Source organism: Odontesthes bonariensis, chromosome 17 (genome assembly GCF_027942865.1).
Source record: "Odontesthes bonariensis isolate fOdoBon6 chromosome 17, fOdoBon6.hap1, whole genome shotgun sequence".
Lineage (NCBI taxonomy): Eukaryota > Metazoa > Chordata > Actinopteri > Atheriniformes > Atherinopsidae > Odontesthes > Odontesthes bonariensis.
Window position 1 is genome coordinate 16,239,664 of NC_134522.1, and position 16,130 is coordinate 16,255,793.

General features: G+C 42.7%; 2 protein-coding genes across 2 annotated transcripts in view; one reads left to right on the top strand and one right to left on the bottom strand.

The window, feature by feature from the left end:
* Window positions 1-5,509, top strand: part of fsip1 (fibrous sheath interacting protein 1) — a 31,917-nt gene extending 26,408 nt beyond the window's left edge. The window contains exon 9 of the mRNA XM_075448336.1: window positions 5,325-5,509. Coding sequence (XP_075304451.1) covers window positions 5,325-5,465 — 141 coding nt within the window. The 3' untranslated portion in view covers window positions 5,466-5,509. The remainder of the gene's footprint in view (window positions 1-5,324) is intronic.
* A 1,696-nt stretch (window positions 5,510-7,205) lies between these two features.
* thbs1a (thrombospondin 1a) lies at window positions 7,206-15,876 on the bottom strand. The gene is made up of 22 exons (XM_075447674.1): window positions 15,702-15,876; window positions 15,525-15,609; window positions 14,677-15,236; window positions 14,466-14,544; window positions 14,272-14,361; window positions 14,060-14,169; window positions 13,588-13,713; window positions 13,063-13,159; window positions 12,796-12,969; window positions 12,537-12,713; window positions 12,277-12,450; window positions 11,906-12,186; window positions 11,604-11,822; window positions 11,391-11,498; window positions 10,800-10,959; window positions 10,584-10,702; window positions 9,967-10,201; window positions 9,647-9,874; window positions 9,289-9,560; window positions 9,096-9,193; window positions 8,870-9,009; window positions 7,206-8,772 (listed from the first exon to the last, which is right to left on the bottom strand). Exons 2-22 carry the CDS (start codon window positions 15,586-15,588, stop codon window positions 8,765-8,767), a joined length of 3,519 nt encoding a protein of 1,172 aa, XP_075303789.1. The 5' UTR covers window positions 15,589-15,609; window positions 15,702-15,876; the 3' UTR covers window positions 7,206-8,764.
* Window positions 15,877-16,130: the final 254 nt, after the last annotated feature.

Genomic DNA, 16,130 nt, shown 5'->3' on the forward strand with positions numbered 1-16,130 from the left:
GGACATATTTGTGGAAAAAGCATATGAGCTTGAAGCCTCCAACAGGCATTTACCTCTGCAGGCCTTGACTGACATTTGAGAGCTCGTGTTGGGCACTGTCAATATACATGATTTAATGAGTGGAGCACGTCTTAGCCTGTATGTCTTGACATATTTTTCAGTTCCCTGAAATTTGTGTCAAGACATTTGGCATTTGGATGGATCTATCGTAAGTTAGCGAGTTCCGAAAGTGATAAGACCCCATGTGAGCGCAACACTGTGCACCAACCTCTGCTTTAGTTTACAAGACTGAATAAGGAAATCGTGTAATTAACCAACAGCCTACAGATGGTCTCATTTAACAACTTCACAAGAGTCCCCGCGAACATACCTTCCAGTGTTAAAATTTTCAGAGGCCTCTGAGTTCATGAGTTTTGACATGTTTTTTGACGGGAGGCTTGCTCTGCTCTGATTGGTTGTTAGGGTTAATGTAACTTCGGTCAGACAGCAGAGCTTATCCAGTCTAGCACCACTTAACACTTAAATGCCAAACATTTTGTGCACATGACCTCGAGTGCTGTATTTACAAGGTTCGTCATTGCACACAGATGCAGGAGAAACAACAGGACCGGCCGTAAACTTTACGCTCTCATTTCTGACAGTTGCTGTCTAAAATGTGCCGCTCCAGCTTCTCTTACAACCATACAAGTTGCGTTCGGATGACTGTGATGAATAAAAGACTACCCTTGCATTCAATAAGTAAAACACAAGACTAAGTGAAGCTGGAAATGTACAAGTGGGGACCTCTGAGGCTGAAAAATGAAGCCAACAGTGAAATGGCAAAGATGCAGTGGGCTTGAATGGGCCTCCTGAAAGTATTGTCAGTAAAAATTGAAATAGTGACTTTACTGCCTGGTGCCATTTCTGAAAGTATTGCACCAGTTTTGTATTTTACCCAAGTAAAGTGTATTACGACTTAAATGTACGCATTATTGATATAACTGTCACATTCATGTCACTTTCTGACAGCAAAATTCCATAATGATGGCTAAACACCAAGCCCGAAGAATCTTTTACATGAATATCATGAATTTGCATTGTAGATATGCTGATCTGACACTAACTGGGCATAATTGTACATAATTTATTGAGAAATGGAAATTATTAATTATGTTGAGTGTTTTAAAGAACTCATGTTTTAAAAATGTTTTTGGCTTTAAAAAAAAAACACATGAACCACAGACATGTTACATGGACATACCAAAGATGAGTCATTTATCCACATTATCTGATATTTGTCATGATACATTCTCAATATATTCCACAGTATATTGTAACAAAATCTTCCCAGGTTCGCCTCATGAGTTATCTGAATGGGTGTGTAATGAATAGAATTCCTTCTTGTATTAGGAGAGAGCTGGCCTCCGGGTCTGTGGCTGATAAAGCTCAAGTATGTGACTGAAGTCAGAGACCTTGAAAGCTGAGCAGCCCACACTTGTGCTAAACTGGTCCGGCATCATGTGTGTGTTCAGGAGCCAAACGTGAACTGTGCAGAGTGGTGGTCCACTACAAAGCAGATAGCTGATGGGCCAAACAGCTCTGTCTTTGTAAGAATCCTTCTCTGGTGGGAAAGGGACACTGAAGAGCGAGAGAGAATCCTTTCCCTGTAGGTCTGAAGTTGACTGCATGTTGCCATGTTTTGTTGGTTGAGAAACTAGAATCCCCTGCCCAGAGGGCACACAACACATTGAACTTGCTACAATTTTGATGCATTTTTTTAACACACAAGGAGAACAAATGACAGGGTCCATCCATCCAGGGTGAACCCCCGCCTCTCTCTCAATGGCAGCTGGGATAGGCTCTAGCACCCACATGACCCTGAATTGGTTGAAGCAGTTATAGAAAATGGATGGATGGATGGAGTGGCTTTAGGGACCAAAATGGAAGCAACGTGTCCTTGTGTTTTAAAATGTGTTTGATTGTCTAGCAGCCTTATTTCCACACTGGTGATGTAGCAGAGACGTGAATGACCTCTGAAAAAGCAGCAATGATGTTAGAAAGCTGTACACATCCTTTAAAGGATATGATTTCGAGAGTATTCTGTAAGTTCAAGAGATGTGAATTTCATAAAGCTGGGAAGGAAACCATACACATTTGTCCCTGAAAGAAACTGTCAGTGTTAAGTGAATCAATTCCTCTCTTTCAGTATTTTTACACCCAAGAATGTACACTATGGTTTGTAACAACGGTAACACCAGCCTCAAGTGTAACAGCTTGCAAAGCTACTATTCCCGGTGTCTATAAAAATGCAGATTTGTGCATTTATATCTTTATTACATTGTGCTAGACTGCTTAAGCAACACAGCCTTTATCTTTTTTTGTCTCTTTCATCCGCTTCCTTGTGGAATCACTCTCTTTACAAGCTTTCAACCAAGCTCAACACTGTTGTTCCTGCTTCACTGAGTCACTCAGTGAATGAAGCATACCCTGTGAACCGTTATACCTTTACTAAATCTGTCATGTATTTTCCACCAAAAATAGTGTGGACCAACTGGACATCTGTAGCTTTTAACCAAGAAGAATTGAAACAGCTTAACTTTTAATTGTAAAAATACCTAGAACACAGGCAGGAAAGCACATATTAGTCACCACAGACACCTTTGGCCCTCCTGTTGTCGAGGACCCCTGAGGTCAGCCACCTTTAAAGAGTTGTAGCGTTTTGTCACAGCTATAAAAAATGTTTTTTCTCTTCTCTTTTGTGGAAAATCTGGCTGATCTCCATCTCCAAGACGGCTGGTATTAGTTAAAAGCATTTCTATCATTAGTACTCCATCCAGCAGATTATTTTTTATTGTCCAACTCATGTGCACTGAAAGCGCTCACATTCCTCTCACTAACCTGTGGTTTTTTGGTTTTGACGTCTCCTGCTTCAGCAATGAATCACTTATGTCCGTAAAAATTGATGTTATATTTGCCATTCCAAATTAATTCTTTTAGTCTCTGAGTATGTCAACTGCACCTGATTGATGACAATAAAACAGAGGGGAATGTACACCGAAGGCAAGCCTCATCACTTGGCAGACTTCTTGGAAACACCTTCAGGAGGTCACTGTGAGTTAACCATATCAGGTCTCCAACTAAATGAATGGGGAAAGAATCAACTGCAAGTACCTGAAAAACACATATGGAGAGGTCGCAGTCAAATCGAAGGAAAAGTACTTAGGAAATTTGGCACCTTTGCCCAAAATGTTAAGTATTTAAAAAAAAGTTATTCATAGTTTTATATACATGATTAATGGGAGAGGAAAATAAAAAGCCCCAATGGACACTGCAGTGAGTTTTCAACTTTGTTTTCAGTCTTTGATGATGGGTGAACTATTGGATCATTAACATTCAATGAAATGTAACCATGTAAGAAATTTATAAAGGAGAATAAATATTTAGTGAAGTTGTTAACAGCACATTGATAAGTATGCTTTGCTCTTTGTTAGGCCAACACAAGTACCTAAAAAAATGTATTTCAACACAGTATTTAAATTAATGTTCTGCTGGCCTCCCTAGTGATTCAAAATCTTTTCATAGAATTCTCTTCAGGATCTTTTCAATGGCATTTATCTCCCTTCCTATGTTTCTGTGTATTTATGTGTATGCACGATGATGCTTACTGAACATATGGGATCTTCTCTGTTTTGTCCACCTGTTGCCATTCAGAGTTGAGGGTCAAGTCCACATGGAAATGTCTAGGGCTTGCTACGTGCAAGTCACAGAACAAACACATTGAAGGCTGGAATGTTTGACAGAAGATCATACTGTGTACTAGGCATTTGTGAGAGTCATAACAAAGACGCAGCCCAACCTGCCGTACAGCTTTGAATGTGGATGGGATTGTATGGGGGAGACATCTATCAGCAACTTGTTCCTGGCGAAGAGCTGGAGGGTTTCAGAGGGTGGTCTGGTCGACAGATGATCGATGCAGAGTATTAGCTTCAGCTAAAGGGGATAGATGAGACATAGGAATGTGATTTTTGCCTTGAGTTACTCAGCGGGGTGTGGGGAAGAGGTGAAAACAACTGCATGGGTGTGATATTTTCCCAGGACACAGAGTACATAGCGATGGGTCACACTGTGGTGTCGTATTTTCATGAAGACCTAATTTGTTTTTTTAATAACGGTTTGGGTTATTTTCTTAACTGTGTGTACATCATTTCCATTGAATTACGGATTAATATTGTAATTATTCTTCAGCTATGGAGCCTGTTTGCCAGCACCTCATTACCTTTGTAAGGGGATAATGCCAGTGTTATATTTGCAGCTTGTTTACGCCAACCGCAAGAAAGGCAAGAAAGCCAAGAAAACTCACTTATTACTTCAAGAAGACTCAGATCGGGATTAGAAACAACATAAGTAGGTCAGGACATCTTTACTTTTAAGCCAGGGACATTCTGTTCAATGTGGGATGACAGCTTGAAACACTAATGCACATGCTGAGAGAATGATGACAATGAGTGCTATTCAGGCCGAAAGATTGAACATTTTTTGCTCCTCTGCACACGTTTTTTGCATAACTGTTGTGTCATGACAGATAATGAGTTAATCTTACTGAAAGAAATTCATTGTTGCGTTACAGGTGTCTAAAAAGAGTGCAGTAGTCTCATGCCAGGTGAAGGCATCTGTGTGTGTAGACTCATGCGCAGGTTAAATTAGTCTCACTTTGTTGTCACAATATTGTAGTTTCAGGTTTGCACGGCCAAATAATTTGAAATGAAGAATTACACTGTCCAGAAAACACATCATCCCCATGTGCAGATATTAACCATTTGTCATCCTTGACCGACATTTCCTCGTAACCCAGTTTGAGAAGGTTGGCTTTCATTACTGAGCTCACATGCAGTCCCAAGCCGATGGCATGTGAGGAGTCTGGCTTATCTGTAGAAAAACAATACTTGCGTCCAACTGGAAGTGTTTTTTTTTTTTTCTTTGATTTTTTTCCCAGACAGTTTCCAGCTATAAGCACAGGGGACGACAACAGCAGAGCGACATATTAGCATGAAGTTCCAAACTTATGTCAACTCACGTATTTATGCAGCACATCATCTGGATTAGTCAAAAACTGAGTTTTGCGTCCACTGAATTTGTTGGAAACAAATTGTGGGGGAATTTAGGGAAGTTAAGCTGAGTAATGTACTGATGTCGCCTGTGGTAGTCGACTCACATGACGTTGATCGTGTGACATTGACAGCCAGATGCAGTGTGTATTTGCACATAAACACATTTGAATTGGACCTTAAAGTTAAAAAGAATACGCACATAATTGAAACGATACATATGTCTATGTTTTCCTACAGGATGAGTCACCCACCCTTACTGAGGAGCAGTTAATCAGCCTACTGGGTGAATGTGAGTTGACAGAGAGCTGGAGCCAGGACCATGAGATGAATGAAACAACACCAATGAGACCCTCAAAAAGATCAGACCTGTCCATCTGAAGTCCAGCTGTCAGAACACATCCTTGCTGGGCTGTAACTATGAATTCAATCAGAAATGCTTTTGTATTTATTAAGATACAATTATTCTCTCTAATAAAGAGGATTATAAACTGATCGTAAACGTATAGCCTAATTGGCCTCCATTCTTTCAGCATTTGTCTTCTTTATTTGTGTTTGTTCTCTGCATGAGGAAACGGAGCAGCGGGAACACCCTTTGTATTAACCTAAGCATCATCGATGAGAACAGAAAATTGCTGTCATTAAGTCTAATAACGGGGTGCGGTGGCTGCAGAATGTTCTGCTGCACACATAAATATTAGCTGACAGAGGTGGGTGAACTCTGAATACTTTCACGTGTTCAAGTTAAGTCTTCTTCCATGAATTATAGCATGTCTGTGTTAGTACCGTGTGGTTAGACGTTCATCTCAGCAGAGGGATGATGCGTGCTCCATGACAATGGTCGTCACATTCAGTGCAGGTCTCATTCCTGCATCTATAGGTGATCTGTTCAGAGTGGCTCAGATTAGTAAGATTTTGTGAAACTGGACTCCGTGTGAGTTTAATTTTAATTTAAATTAGTGGATGCCATTAACAAAAGATGGCTGGCTTTGAGATTGATGTAATTTGGTTTGTTTGAGAGATTTGTGGAAGCTGTTGACACAATTCCAATTTGCTCCTGCTCGCTTGGCCTGCACCTGGCTGACCTCTGCCCAGAGGCCATGCCTCTCCACTCTCCTGGCACTGGACACCTCAGGGTATGCTCATCTCACTCCTCACCTCACACACAAATTCTGACCCCGTCTTAATGGCAGGAATTACCCCACATTCCTCCTTACTCAAAACATATCAACGAGATGAACAGGACAAGTCCTGCTGGGAGCCCTGCTACCAGTGTTGCACTATCTACAAGGCCTCAGAGAGCACATGCAATCACTTTTCAGACAGACTGAACGAAATGCAGCAAACAGTTTAATTATAGCATGTGTTGTATTTTTGTCTGGTTTACAAATACAATGAACGCAACCTACACAATATGTTCTCAGAGTGGAAGATGTTTACTGCTCATATAGGGTAATGGAAACCCAGTGAGCTCATTGTGGTAAGAATGAGGTCACTTCTAATGTAAAGAGAACGGCAGAAAACTGAGACTGTCTGGGTTTTAGATAACAGCTCTTTCTGACACTAAAATAACTTAAATTAGCTGTTTGAATTCTCTTCTCAGATGATATACTGGAGCAGGGTTGTACAGCATGGGTAGCCACTCATTTATTTAGTTATATGTCAAAATTGTGGCATTTCAATGCTTTTTCTTACTGGGAAAAAAAAGAGTACAGGCTTAACTGAAGATTACTTCCACAAACTTTGTGAATTTATCCCTCCACAGTGCAGAATTCCTTCTGTCTACCTCTCACAGGGAGTGCTGTCGTTTGAAGTTCAAGGGAGATGCTTGTGTTATGTGTGATCAGATGCGTTTTAATGCTTAAATGAACCATACATCATGTTGAGTTTTTCTCCCAAGTTTACTCCCTTTCTTCAAGGTTTCAGTAGAATCAACTAATAGATTCCAGTTGCTTGACTCAGCGTGGCTCTGCTCCCTTTGTATTTTCAGGGAGAGAACCTTAATGATAGCGCACGTGAAGCTCCAAAACCACTGAGAGAAGATAGGAAGCTTAAACTATTTAACTGTTTGTTTGCCCACAATAACACCAAGAAGCTCTTAATCTTTTTTTTTTTTCCTGAAGAGTTTATTGTTCACTTGACATTACAAAAAGACAGGTAGGAGTATAAACAGCACTTTGGGTAGGAACTATTGTACAAATGTTTATAGAAAAGCGTCACTAATAATTAAAAAAGACACATACAAAAACCAAAATAACAAAGACATCCTCATGTCAGTGTGCAAAAAAGTTTATACAAATAGAAACGCTTCCATAAGAGGCTACGCTTCTAGATAAATTACTTAAATAGCATATATCTACACAAATGACAAAAAACAAACAAAATAATTTATCAAAACAGCACAGGAAATACATATCGTAAAACATAGTCAAAACAACATATCTTTAATCCTTTCCTGTTTGGGCTCCCTTTGCTACAAAAATATCTTATATACAGAATATGAATGATACCAAAGTCTTGCTAAAAAATATGAAGCCAACCGATGTATACTCTGTTGCTAAGACAAGTGATTCTTGTGTATTGCTGGACTCAATACAAAAAGAATTAATGAGGTAATATTTGTACATAAAGGGTTTCCTTTTTTACCCCCTTTGTCAGAAATGAACACTCAAGCTCAAGCATACCAGTCATGCACACTGTGCAGAGGCAGAATACTTTGATATTTTTTCTGTCCCAATTTGAAGTGATTCTGTTGTTGTAATGGGTTGCTGATAACATTTAACAACGGCAAGATGCAGAGGTGAGCTAGAATTAAAGCCTCCATGATGAATAAACAAATAAAAACTCATCTACGGAAACAGACTGGCCCTCACTGTTTACATCCCCTGATATTGACATAAAATGTGATGATAATCACTGTTCCAAAGCAGTGTGTAGTATGCCTGCTTTGGGGCCCTGTGCTGTCCTGAACTTCCTGCTCTCCTGTTAACGCTCTTTCCTGAGAAGACTAATGTTTTGGGCCAGCCCTACGATCCTGCAACAGACAAACCTCATATGTACACGTCTGCAACAACTGGTGTGATAAGTCGTCAGAGATATTTAAACTGAATTTTGACTTGGTTGTCTTTATAGCTATGCTTGTTGGGTTGCACACTTGCACAAACACACGAACAACATTCACTCTCTTTGATAGTAACATTCGGTCCATACTGTCCACGGTCCCTCAACAGTTCCTTCACAGGGGATTTTTACCCCAGCCTAAGAAAGTTCTCCTACTGCTTTCTTCATACTGAAAAACGAGTCCACAGCAGATGTATGTTAATGCTCAAAAATAATACGAAAAAAATGTAAAAACCCTCTTCCCTTTGCTCCCTCATCCACAGAGGAACAGTTCAGGTGTGCAAAAGCAATAAAATGTGGCCCTTTTTTCAGGGCAGACAGATTTAGAGAGCATATTTCTTCCAAGCAGAGCTGCGGTCACAATTTGAGTCTGATGTAGAATTATCATTGAACTTTCATTTGGCTTAAACTCCTGAGGTCAGTTTAACCTCATGTTCGCTCACTTGCTCGACATACCTCCGATGTGCATTTCTCAAAGGAAAAAGTTAAAAAGAAATTGATCCAGGTTTTGTATTATAGATTTGTAGTGACACATTCTTCTGGAAGGCTCTTCTGTGCAATTATGTATCTGAAAGAAATTACAGACAGAACAAAAGTTAAAAACAGGTCTAAAGTGATGACAGCTGATTTTTTTTGAAGCGTTTAACTATGATGCATGTGCTTACCTCTACATTCATATTTGAGATCTGAGAAGTACACCATCTCCTGAGAGAAGACGTACAAGCCTAGTCGCCCACCAGCATATGTCTTGTCAAAGATGTTTCCAGAGTCTGCCATGATTCTCTTTCCTTCATACATGACCACTCTAAAAGATAAAATCAATCACATGAGCTCAATGCCATATTGATACGAGTTATGCATGTTTTCAGTTGAATGAGGTATCAGACTCACCTAATAAGTCCAGTTTTGGGTCTGTGGGTCAGATGCCACCTGTAAGCAGTGAAGTCCTTCCAGCCAATGTTCTTGGGGTCGTGCCACAGAGTGCGGACCTGAAAATGAAGAATTGCAAAGGTTAGAATGAGAAAGGCGACATACTTTATCTCGAATTATGTCCATAGCCCTGAGTCAACTCATCTGCTCTCACCTGTCCTGGGGTGTCTCCGGTGTGCCACAGGGCATTCCTCAGGTGCTCACCAGGCCCTGTGGTAGAGTTGACCACTTTGATTGACAAGCCAGAGTAGCCTTGAGCTCTTGTGGGTGTGTGGGACCAGTAGGTCTGTGTGATCTGTTTCCACATCACGGTGTAGAAGCGGGAGCTGGACTGGTAGCCAAACACGAACCCGGCGTAGTCGTCATCTCTGTCAGTGTTGATGAAGAACGTTCCACTGAAATCCACGGCGCTGAACTCATCGTAACCTGAATTGTAATGAGAGATGGTTAAGAATTGCCACTGTTTTATGTTGATGTATATTCACCAAGATATTTCTCTGTATGCTACATACCAACAGCGATGCCAGGGTCACAGTTGACAGTTTGCACCAGCTCCTTGCCCTGATGCCTCACCACCCAGTTGGGGTCAATCTGAGAGGTGCCCTTGGGGTCCAGGGGAACCATCTGGAACCTCCGGAAGTCTGTTTCACTGATGGCAAAGTTCTCGGGGCACACATCAAAGATGTCCAGAACATTGTCTTGGTCAAAATCGTCTTTGCACACATCACCACGGCCATTACCTGAGAGGAAAGCATAAACATGGAATCATAAAAATGAGCACTGAGAAATGATAGTCACTTTGAGAGTGGCACCAGGGTTTAGTAAGACTCACCATCAGAGTCCACTTGATCAGGGTTATAAGCCAGTCGGCAGTTGTCTTTGTCGTCAGGAATGCCATCGTTGTCATCGTCGTGGTCGCAGGCGTCGCCCTTGCCATCTTTGTCATGGTCTGCCTGGTTGGCATTCGGGATGTAGGGGCAGTTGTCCATGTTGTTCTGATGACCATCCTCGTCAATGTCCTGGTTGTTGTCGCATTTGTCTCCTACACGATCTGAGTCAGAGTCAATCTGTGGAAGAACAGAATTCCTTTATGATGAGATTTCCCAAAAACTGGCTCCTCGCACTGTAAGACACTTATTCTCACTTCAAATACCCCCCCCCCCCTCCACTGTTTTTCACCAGCCCTAATATGAGTGGTCCTATTCTCCGTGTAAATATAGCCCCTTATTTTCAGGTATGCAAGCAATGTCCCTTTAAACAAATACTCAGTGTTCTTGCTCCAAAGCAAATCACTCATTTCTAATTTTCCAAAGGTGGAAGAACCGAAAAGAGAAAGCTGTCAAATTAAACAGAAGCAGTTTATGGACTTGAAACACCATCTTTCATGTCAGATTAGGCTGTGTCAATCAGGGCAGCTGTAATGTAGAGGTGAAAGGTAATATTTGTTACCTGATCTGGGTTGTGCTCCAGAGGGCAGTTATCGCAATGATCTCCGACCCCATCCCTGTCTGTGTCTCTCTGGTCCACGTTGTAGACATACGGGCAGTTGTCGTTCTCATTAAGAATGCCTGTTGAGGGAAAACATATTTATGTTCACAGCTGTGTAAACGTTTGTTGAGTTTGAGCAAAGACATGGCCTGGAATAAATCTGGAGAGATTGCTTACCATCACCATCAATGTCAACAGCACAGGCATCACCCTCGCCATTGTTGTCAGTGTCGGTTTGGTCGGTGTTGGGTTCAAACACACAGTTATCACAGCGGTCACCAACGTCGTCCCTGTCTGCATCATACTGGGCAGGGTTGTACACTCTTGGGCAGTTGTCCTAAATTCAGAGACAAATGTCACTCTATTAACTAAAGTGGGTCCTGACAGAAGGAAGTTTTATTCATCGGAACAAATCTTTGCTTTTCCATTTTTCTTTCTTTTTTTTTTTTTCAATCTTACTTTGGCTGGAATGTGATATTCCAACTGGCAATTTTTTAGCCCTGCATTTTTCTTGCCCAGCTTTCCAAATCCGCACTAAGAGTTATAGGCAACCAGCCACCTTGTCCTCAATTCTGGCTTCATGTGGAAGCTGTATTATATTTTTCCTGCACCACTGACTTTCCACTGTAGCTCTCTGGTGAAAACATACAACCCTTAGCGCTCTGCATTCCTACTGCCCAGAGGAAGGATGGCTACAGCTGATTACTATGTGTGGTCAGTGAGGAAAGCACAGTTTGAGGCTAAAAAAAAAACTTGGTGATTACTCACCCTATCATCGGGGATCCTATCATTGTCATCATCATGGTCACATTCATCACCCAGGCCATCTTTGTCATGATCTTCCTGGCCAGAGTTGGGAAGGTTGGGGCAGTTATCCTATAGAGGAACAAAGTAGAGGGTGAGGAGGCAATCATCACAATAACGGAGTGCAGATGGGTTTTATTGGCTTTTGGTGTTTCTGTCCATGTGGGATCTGGCTACCTTTTTGCAGTGATAAGTGGCATTCTCCACACACAGTAGGTCATTGTTAGGCCATCCGTCCAAGTCAGTGTCTTCTCCACAAATGCGGCCATTCCCGGCATACCCTGGCTTACACTCACAGCGGAACATGGATTCGGAGAAGACGCCCAAGTAGATGCAGTTTGCATTTTTATGGCAGTCGTGGCTACCATCCTGGCAAGGGTTACGGGGAGTGCAAACCTAAAGGAAATTACAGAGGGTTAAATGATTGCAAGCTGCTGTTGTACTCACCAATAACAGAGCAAATAGCTAGCAACACAAACCTGTTTTTTAGCAGTAGCTTGTTCCACTCCTCTTCCAAAGGGCTGGGGACCAGAGAAACGTGTGGGGCAGGGGAGACAGTTGTAGCCTGGCTCAGTGTTCTCACAACGATGGACTCCATTATAAGTATGGCAAGCGTCTGGGACCTCTTTGCATTCGTCAATGTCCTTGCAGGTAATACCATCACCAGTGTAGCCAAGTGGACACTTGCCACAAGAGAAAGAGCCGTCGGGGGAACTGATGCACTTTGTGCCAGGGAAGCATGGGTTGGACAGACAACCATCTGAGGACACAAAGAAGAGGCGCCTTAAAAAGGTGATCTGATGTGAGTGGCACAGTGTGTTTTAGTTGTTAGCAACGTTTAGACACTTACCAATAGGGCAGTCCTCTTTGTTGCAAACTTGATTCATAGTAGCATCACCAACGCAGTCCTTCCCACCATATCTGGGTGCAGGGTCAGTGCAGAGACGCTTGCGGCTTTGGATTCCACCACCGCAAGTAAGAGAGCAGGTGTCCCATGGTGACCAAGGTCCCCAACCTCCGCTGACTTAAAAGTAGAAATCAATAATAATTATTTTTGCCCTGAATGCATACATGCTGACACAAATGCTTTAGTGCTGATATCTAACTCACTAGGACAGGGTGACATTTGGCAGACTTTGGTGTGACGTCCCTCTCCCTGGCAGTCCCTTCCACCCATCTGGGGTGTGGGGGAGTTGCAGAGACGGATTTGCGTCATGACCCCTTCACCACAGGTCACAGAGCAAGAAGACCAGGGCGACCAGTGGCTCCAACCTCCATCCTGTTTGACTGTGAGCAGCACATGCAAAATTAATTCACGATGATCTCAATCTGAGAAAATGAGCAGTGTTACGAATATTTAGTGACTTACAGCGCTTGTCGCATTCCTGCGGGTAGCAGTCACGGGTCTGGACAGAGGTGCCTTCACACTTGCTGTTGATGCGGTCACAGGAGCGTCCACGCTGCTGGATGCCGCGACCACAAGTCACCGAACAATGGGTCCAGTCAGACCAGTGGGACCAGCCATCCTCTGCACTGTCACCCGCTATAGTGGACCAACAGGACGTTTGTGGTTAGTTATCAAGTTGGTAATCAAGATAATTAGACTGGGTTCATGAGATTAAATAAAGAAACTTACGTGGTGCACAGCGAGGACAGCATTCCCCATCAGGCACGGTGGCGTTAGCACATGGGATCAGAGGGCAGGAGATTTTACGACACACAGTAGCAGAATTCTGGACAGAGGAACAGTTTAATGAGTACAAGAGTAGAAAGAATAACTTTGCTAATCCTGTTTCAAGTCTAATTGATCTATTTCAGAAAGGAGCAGTCCTATAAGGGATATGACACCCCTGCTGTGTTAGTAGAAAACCTGCGGTAATCCTCTCTAATACTCTCCCACCAACAGCCAACTAATAACACAGTGCATGAGCACCTGTCACTAAAAGGCTAGAAGTAAAGGAGCCCCATGCTGCTTGGCTGATAGTTTCAGACAGTGCTGATGGCTTTCAGACTGGAGAATGGTGATTATGAAGAGAGGTGCTAATGTAAACACTCTTATCCCTTCACTGCAGCAGACAAAGAGGAAGTAACACCATGTCCTTCCTCAGCTGATCCCTGGCATGTTTAAAGGTTACATTCCTGCAGGTGTGTTGACGCTTACCTGACAGGTGCACTCGGTGCAGCCATCCACCGTCCATTCATCTTTGTCCTTGTGCACGATGCCATTATGGATGCAGACTCCACTGTGGATGTTCATTTGATTTTTCAGTAACTGGCTATCTGTAGACTGGGAGAAAAGAGATCGGGAGAGTGAGAAGTGGGTTGCTCAGGACAGACTACGGAAAACTTTCACTTTGCCAAGGTTCCAATACAAATGAATCACCGACCGGCACCGTGATTAAGACATTGCTGGAATCTATTGAAGCAGTGCAAATGTGACCGACGGCCAAACATATTTGTGTATTCACATGGGTCTCATTAAGAACTTGGCTGGGGACAGCCATTACCGCGACAAGTGGCTAAGTACCGGGAATGCATTAACTAGAAGCAGAAGTAGAGATGGAGTGGAGAGGAGAGGAAAAGAGGGAGCAAATGCTGACAAAGAGCAGGTCCTGACGGGCCTTTGAGCTTACCACTTTTTGGAGTTCGTTTGACAGCTGTTCAACGATCACATTGAGTCCCCTGAGCTCCTTAAACATGCTGGCGATGTCATCACAGGAGAAACCACAGACAGACTGCAGAGCTGAATGAGAGGAGTCAGATGAATTAGCACGACTCTTAAAGCTTACAGCTTATTAGTTAAACACAGATACAGAAAAGACTGTGAGGGGAGAAGGGGTCTCACCTTTGGATTTGTGGCCGGTGTAATCGGTCCTAATAGCAGGGCTGGAGCCATTGACAGGGTTGTCCAGGGTCATGACATCAGTTAAGGTTGCTGTAGGGTGGAATAGAGGGGAGAGGATAAATTGATTTTCTACTCACACTATCAGGTGCTTTTTCCAGTCTTTTTCATCTTTTTTTTTTTTTTTAAAGACTCACCTCCACTCTGACATCCCTTATTTCTCAGTATGGCATCCAGACTGGTACCAAATACAAAGTGCACATTCTGAAGCACTCCCTTAAAAAAGATCAAGGAAAAAAAAAACAGTTAGAGATGCTAAAACTATTAAACAGTTAATATCTTACAACAGCTATTCTGTGATCAAATGAAATGTGCCATCTGTCATCATTATTGGATACCCATTCTTACCATAAATTTGTCCTTCACAGCTCCCTTTCCGATCCTGAGTCTGGCTATGTCTGCCACCTCCCGGGACAGCAGAGTCTGGATGTGCACATCCAACTCTGCCACATTGATCTCTTCGCAGCCGACAAAAAGTTGCACCCTGTCCTCCTGAACGAACAGCGTGAGGTTCTTCCAGTGTCCAGTGGCCAAACCCGCATCCTCAATGGACACGACTTGCTGCTGGTTCTCTGTGGAGTAGACCACATCCAGGGTGTTGGCCTTCCCGTTGGAAATGATCTCGAAAACGGGTCCGGATCCGTCGGTCTTCTCAATGGTCAACAGGCTGCCTCTGGTTTTCTTGAACTGCTTGAGGTTGACCAGGAGTAGGAAGCCCCGCTCGGCCTGGATGGAGTCGAGGAGGTCCCGGAGGGAGCTCTCTGGGACGGCGGGGATCAGTTCTGCGTTCAGGACCTTGTACGCTGGACTGTAGGGGTCTGCGCCTTTCACCAGAGCCACTCCGTGGCCTCTCTTGTTCACCCGGGCCAGTTCAAATAAGTCATAGACACTGTTATCATCGCGACTCTCTGCGGTCAAAGGAAAAAAAAAAGAAAAGAAAAGTACCGGTTACTTCTCCAAACGAGAGAATGGACAAAAAAACCCCAAAAAACAACAGACAATAAAACTACACAATGAATGAGCTAAAAAAAAAAGAAGTAAATACATCATTCTATAATTGAAATATTGGTGAGGCCATCACAATATAAAAACTTAAATCAGCATGAAAGCCTTTGCAGGAATATTTCTTATCTTTCTCGTAAGAGTTCTACGGTTTTGACGGGCAAACGTCTCGATTAATCGTTTTCCATCCTCACCTGCGAGTCTCGCGGCTTCACAACTCCAAAGCATCAACAGCAAAAAGATGCCACACAGCATCATTTCCAAATCTCAAGTGAGCCCCTATTGCAAGCAAAGAAGAACAGTTACTAAACACATGCACGTCAAAACTGGGCAACTAAAGAGCAACATGAAAAGGAAAGTTGTGAACAAACCTTTTAGATGAAAACTGAGTCGTCTGGAAAAAAGGATTTTAAAAATGAAGAAAAACGCTCCTTGCTTCAAAGATTATCCCTTGTCTCTTCCTTTGAGCTCTTATAGAAGTTGAGTCAATAGAAGCAAAGTTTCTGTGGACTTCCCTTTTTTTATTATTCCGATGCCTCCACTTATTCAACTGACTTAGGCTTCTGTCTTAAGTGCTATTTAAACAATTCAAGGACATTCCTGAGATCCTATCTGGACCAATGAGATGTCTGCAGGAAAAAGGGACGGACTTGTTTTCTTACCTCACAGCCAGTCAGAGTAACATCCGAGACGCACAAGAGGGGAGAAAAAAAAAAAAAGCATTCCTGAGCTGAATTTCCATCACCGGATAAATATTTCATCCGCGCGCCGAAGCCAAGACTTGGTCGTTTCCGGTCAAA

What these genes read in the sequence shown, in the direction of transcription:
- thbs1a (XM_075447674.1), bottom strand. Translation starts at nt 15,588, where the DNA reads ATGATGCTGTGTGGCATCTTTTTGCTGTTGATGCTTTGGAGTTGTGAA. An exon ending in CTGTGAAGGACAAATTTATG is followed by an intron (nt 14,545 to 14,676) that starts GTAAGAATGGGT and finishes ATCTTTTTTAAG; the next exon opens with GGAGTGCTTCAGAATGTGCA. An exon ending in GCACCGAGTGCACCTGTCAG is followed by an intron (nt 13,160 to 13,587) that starts GTAAGCGTCAAC and finishes TCCTCTGTCCAG; the next exon opens with AATTCTGCTACTGTGTGTCG.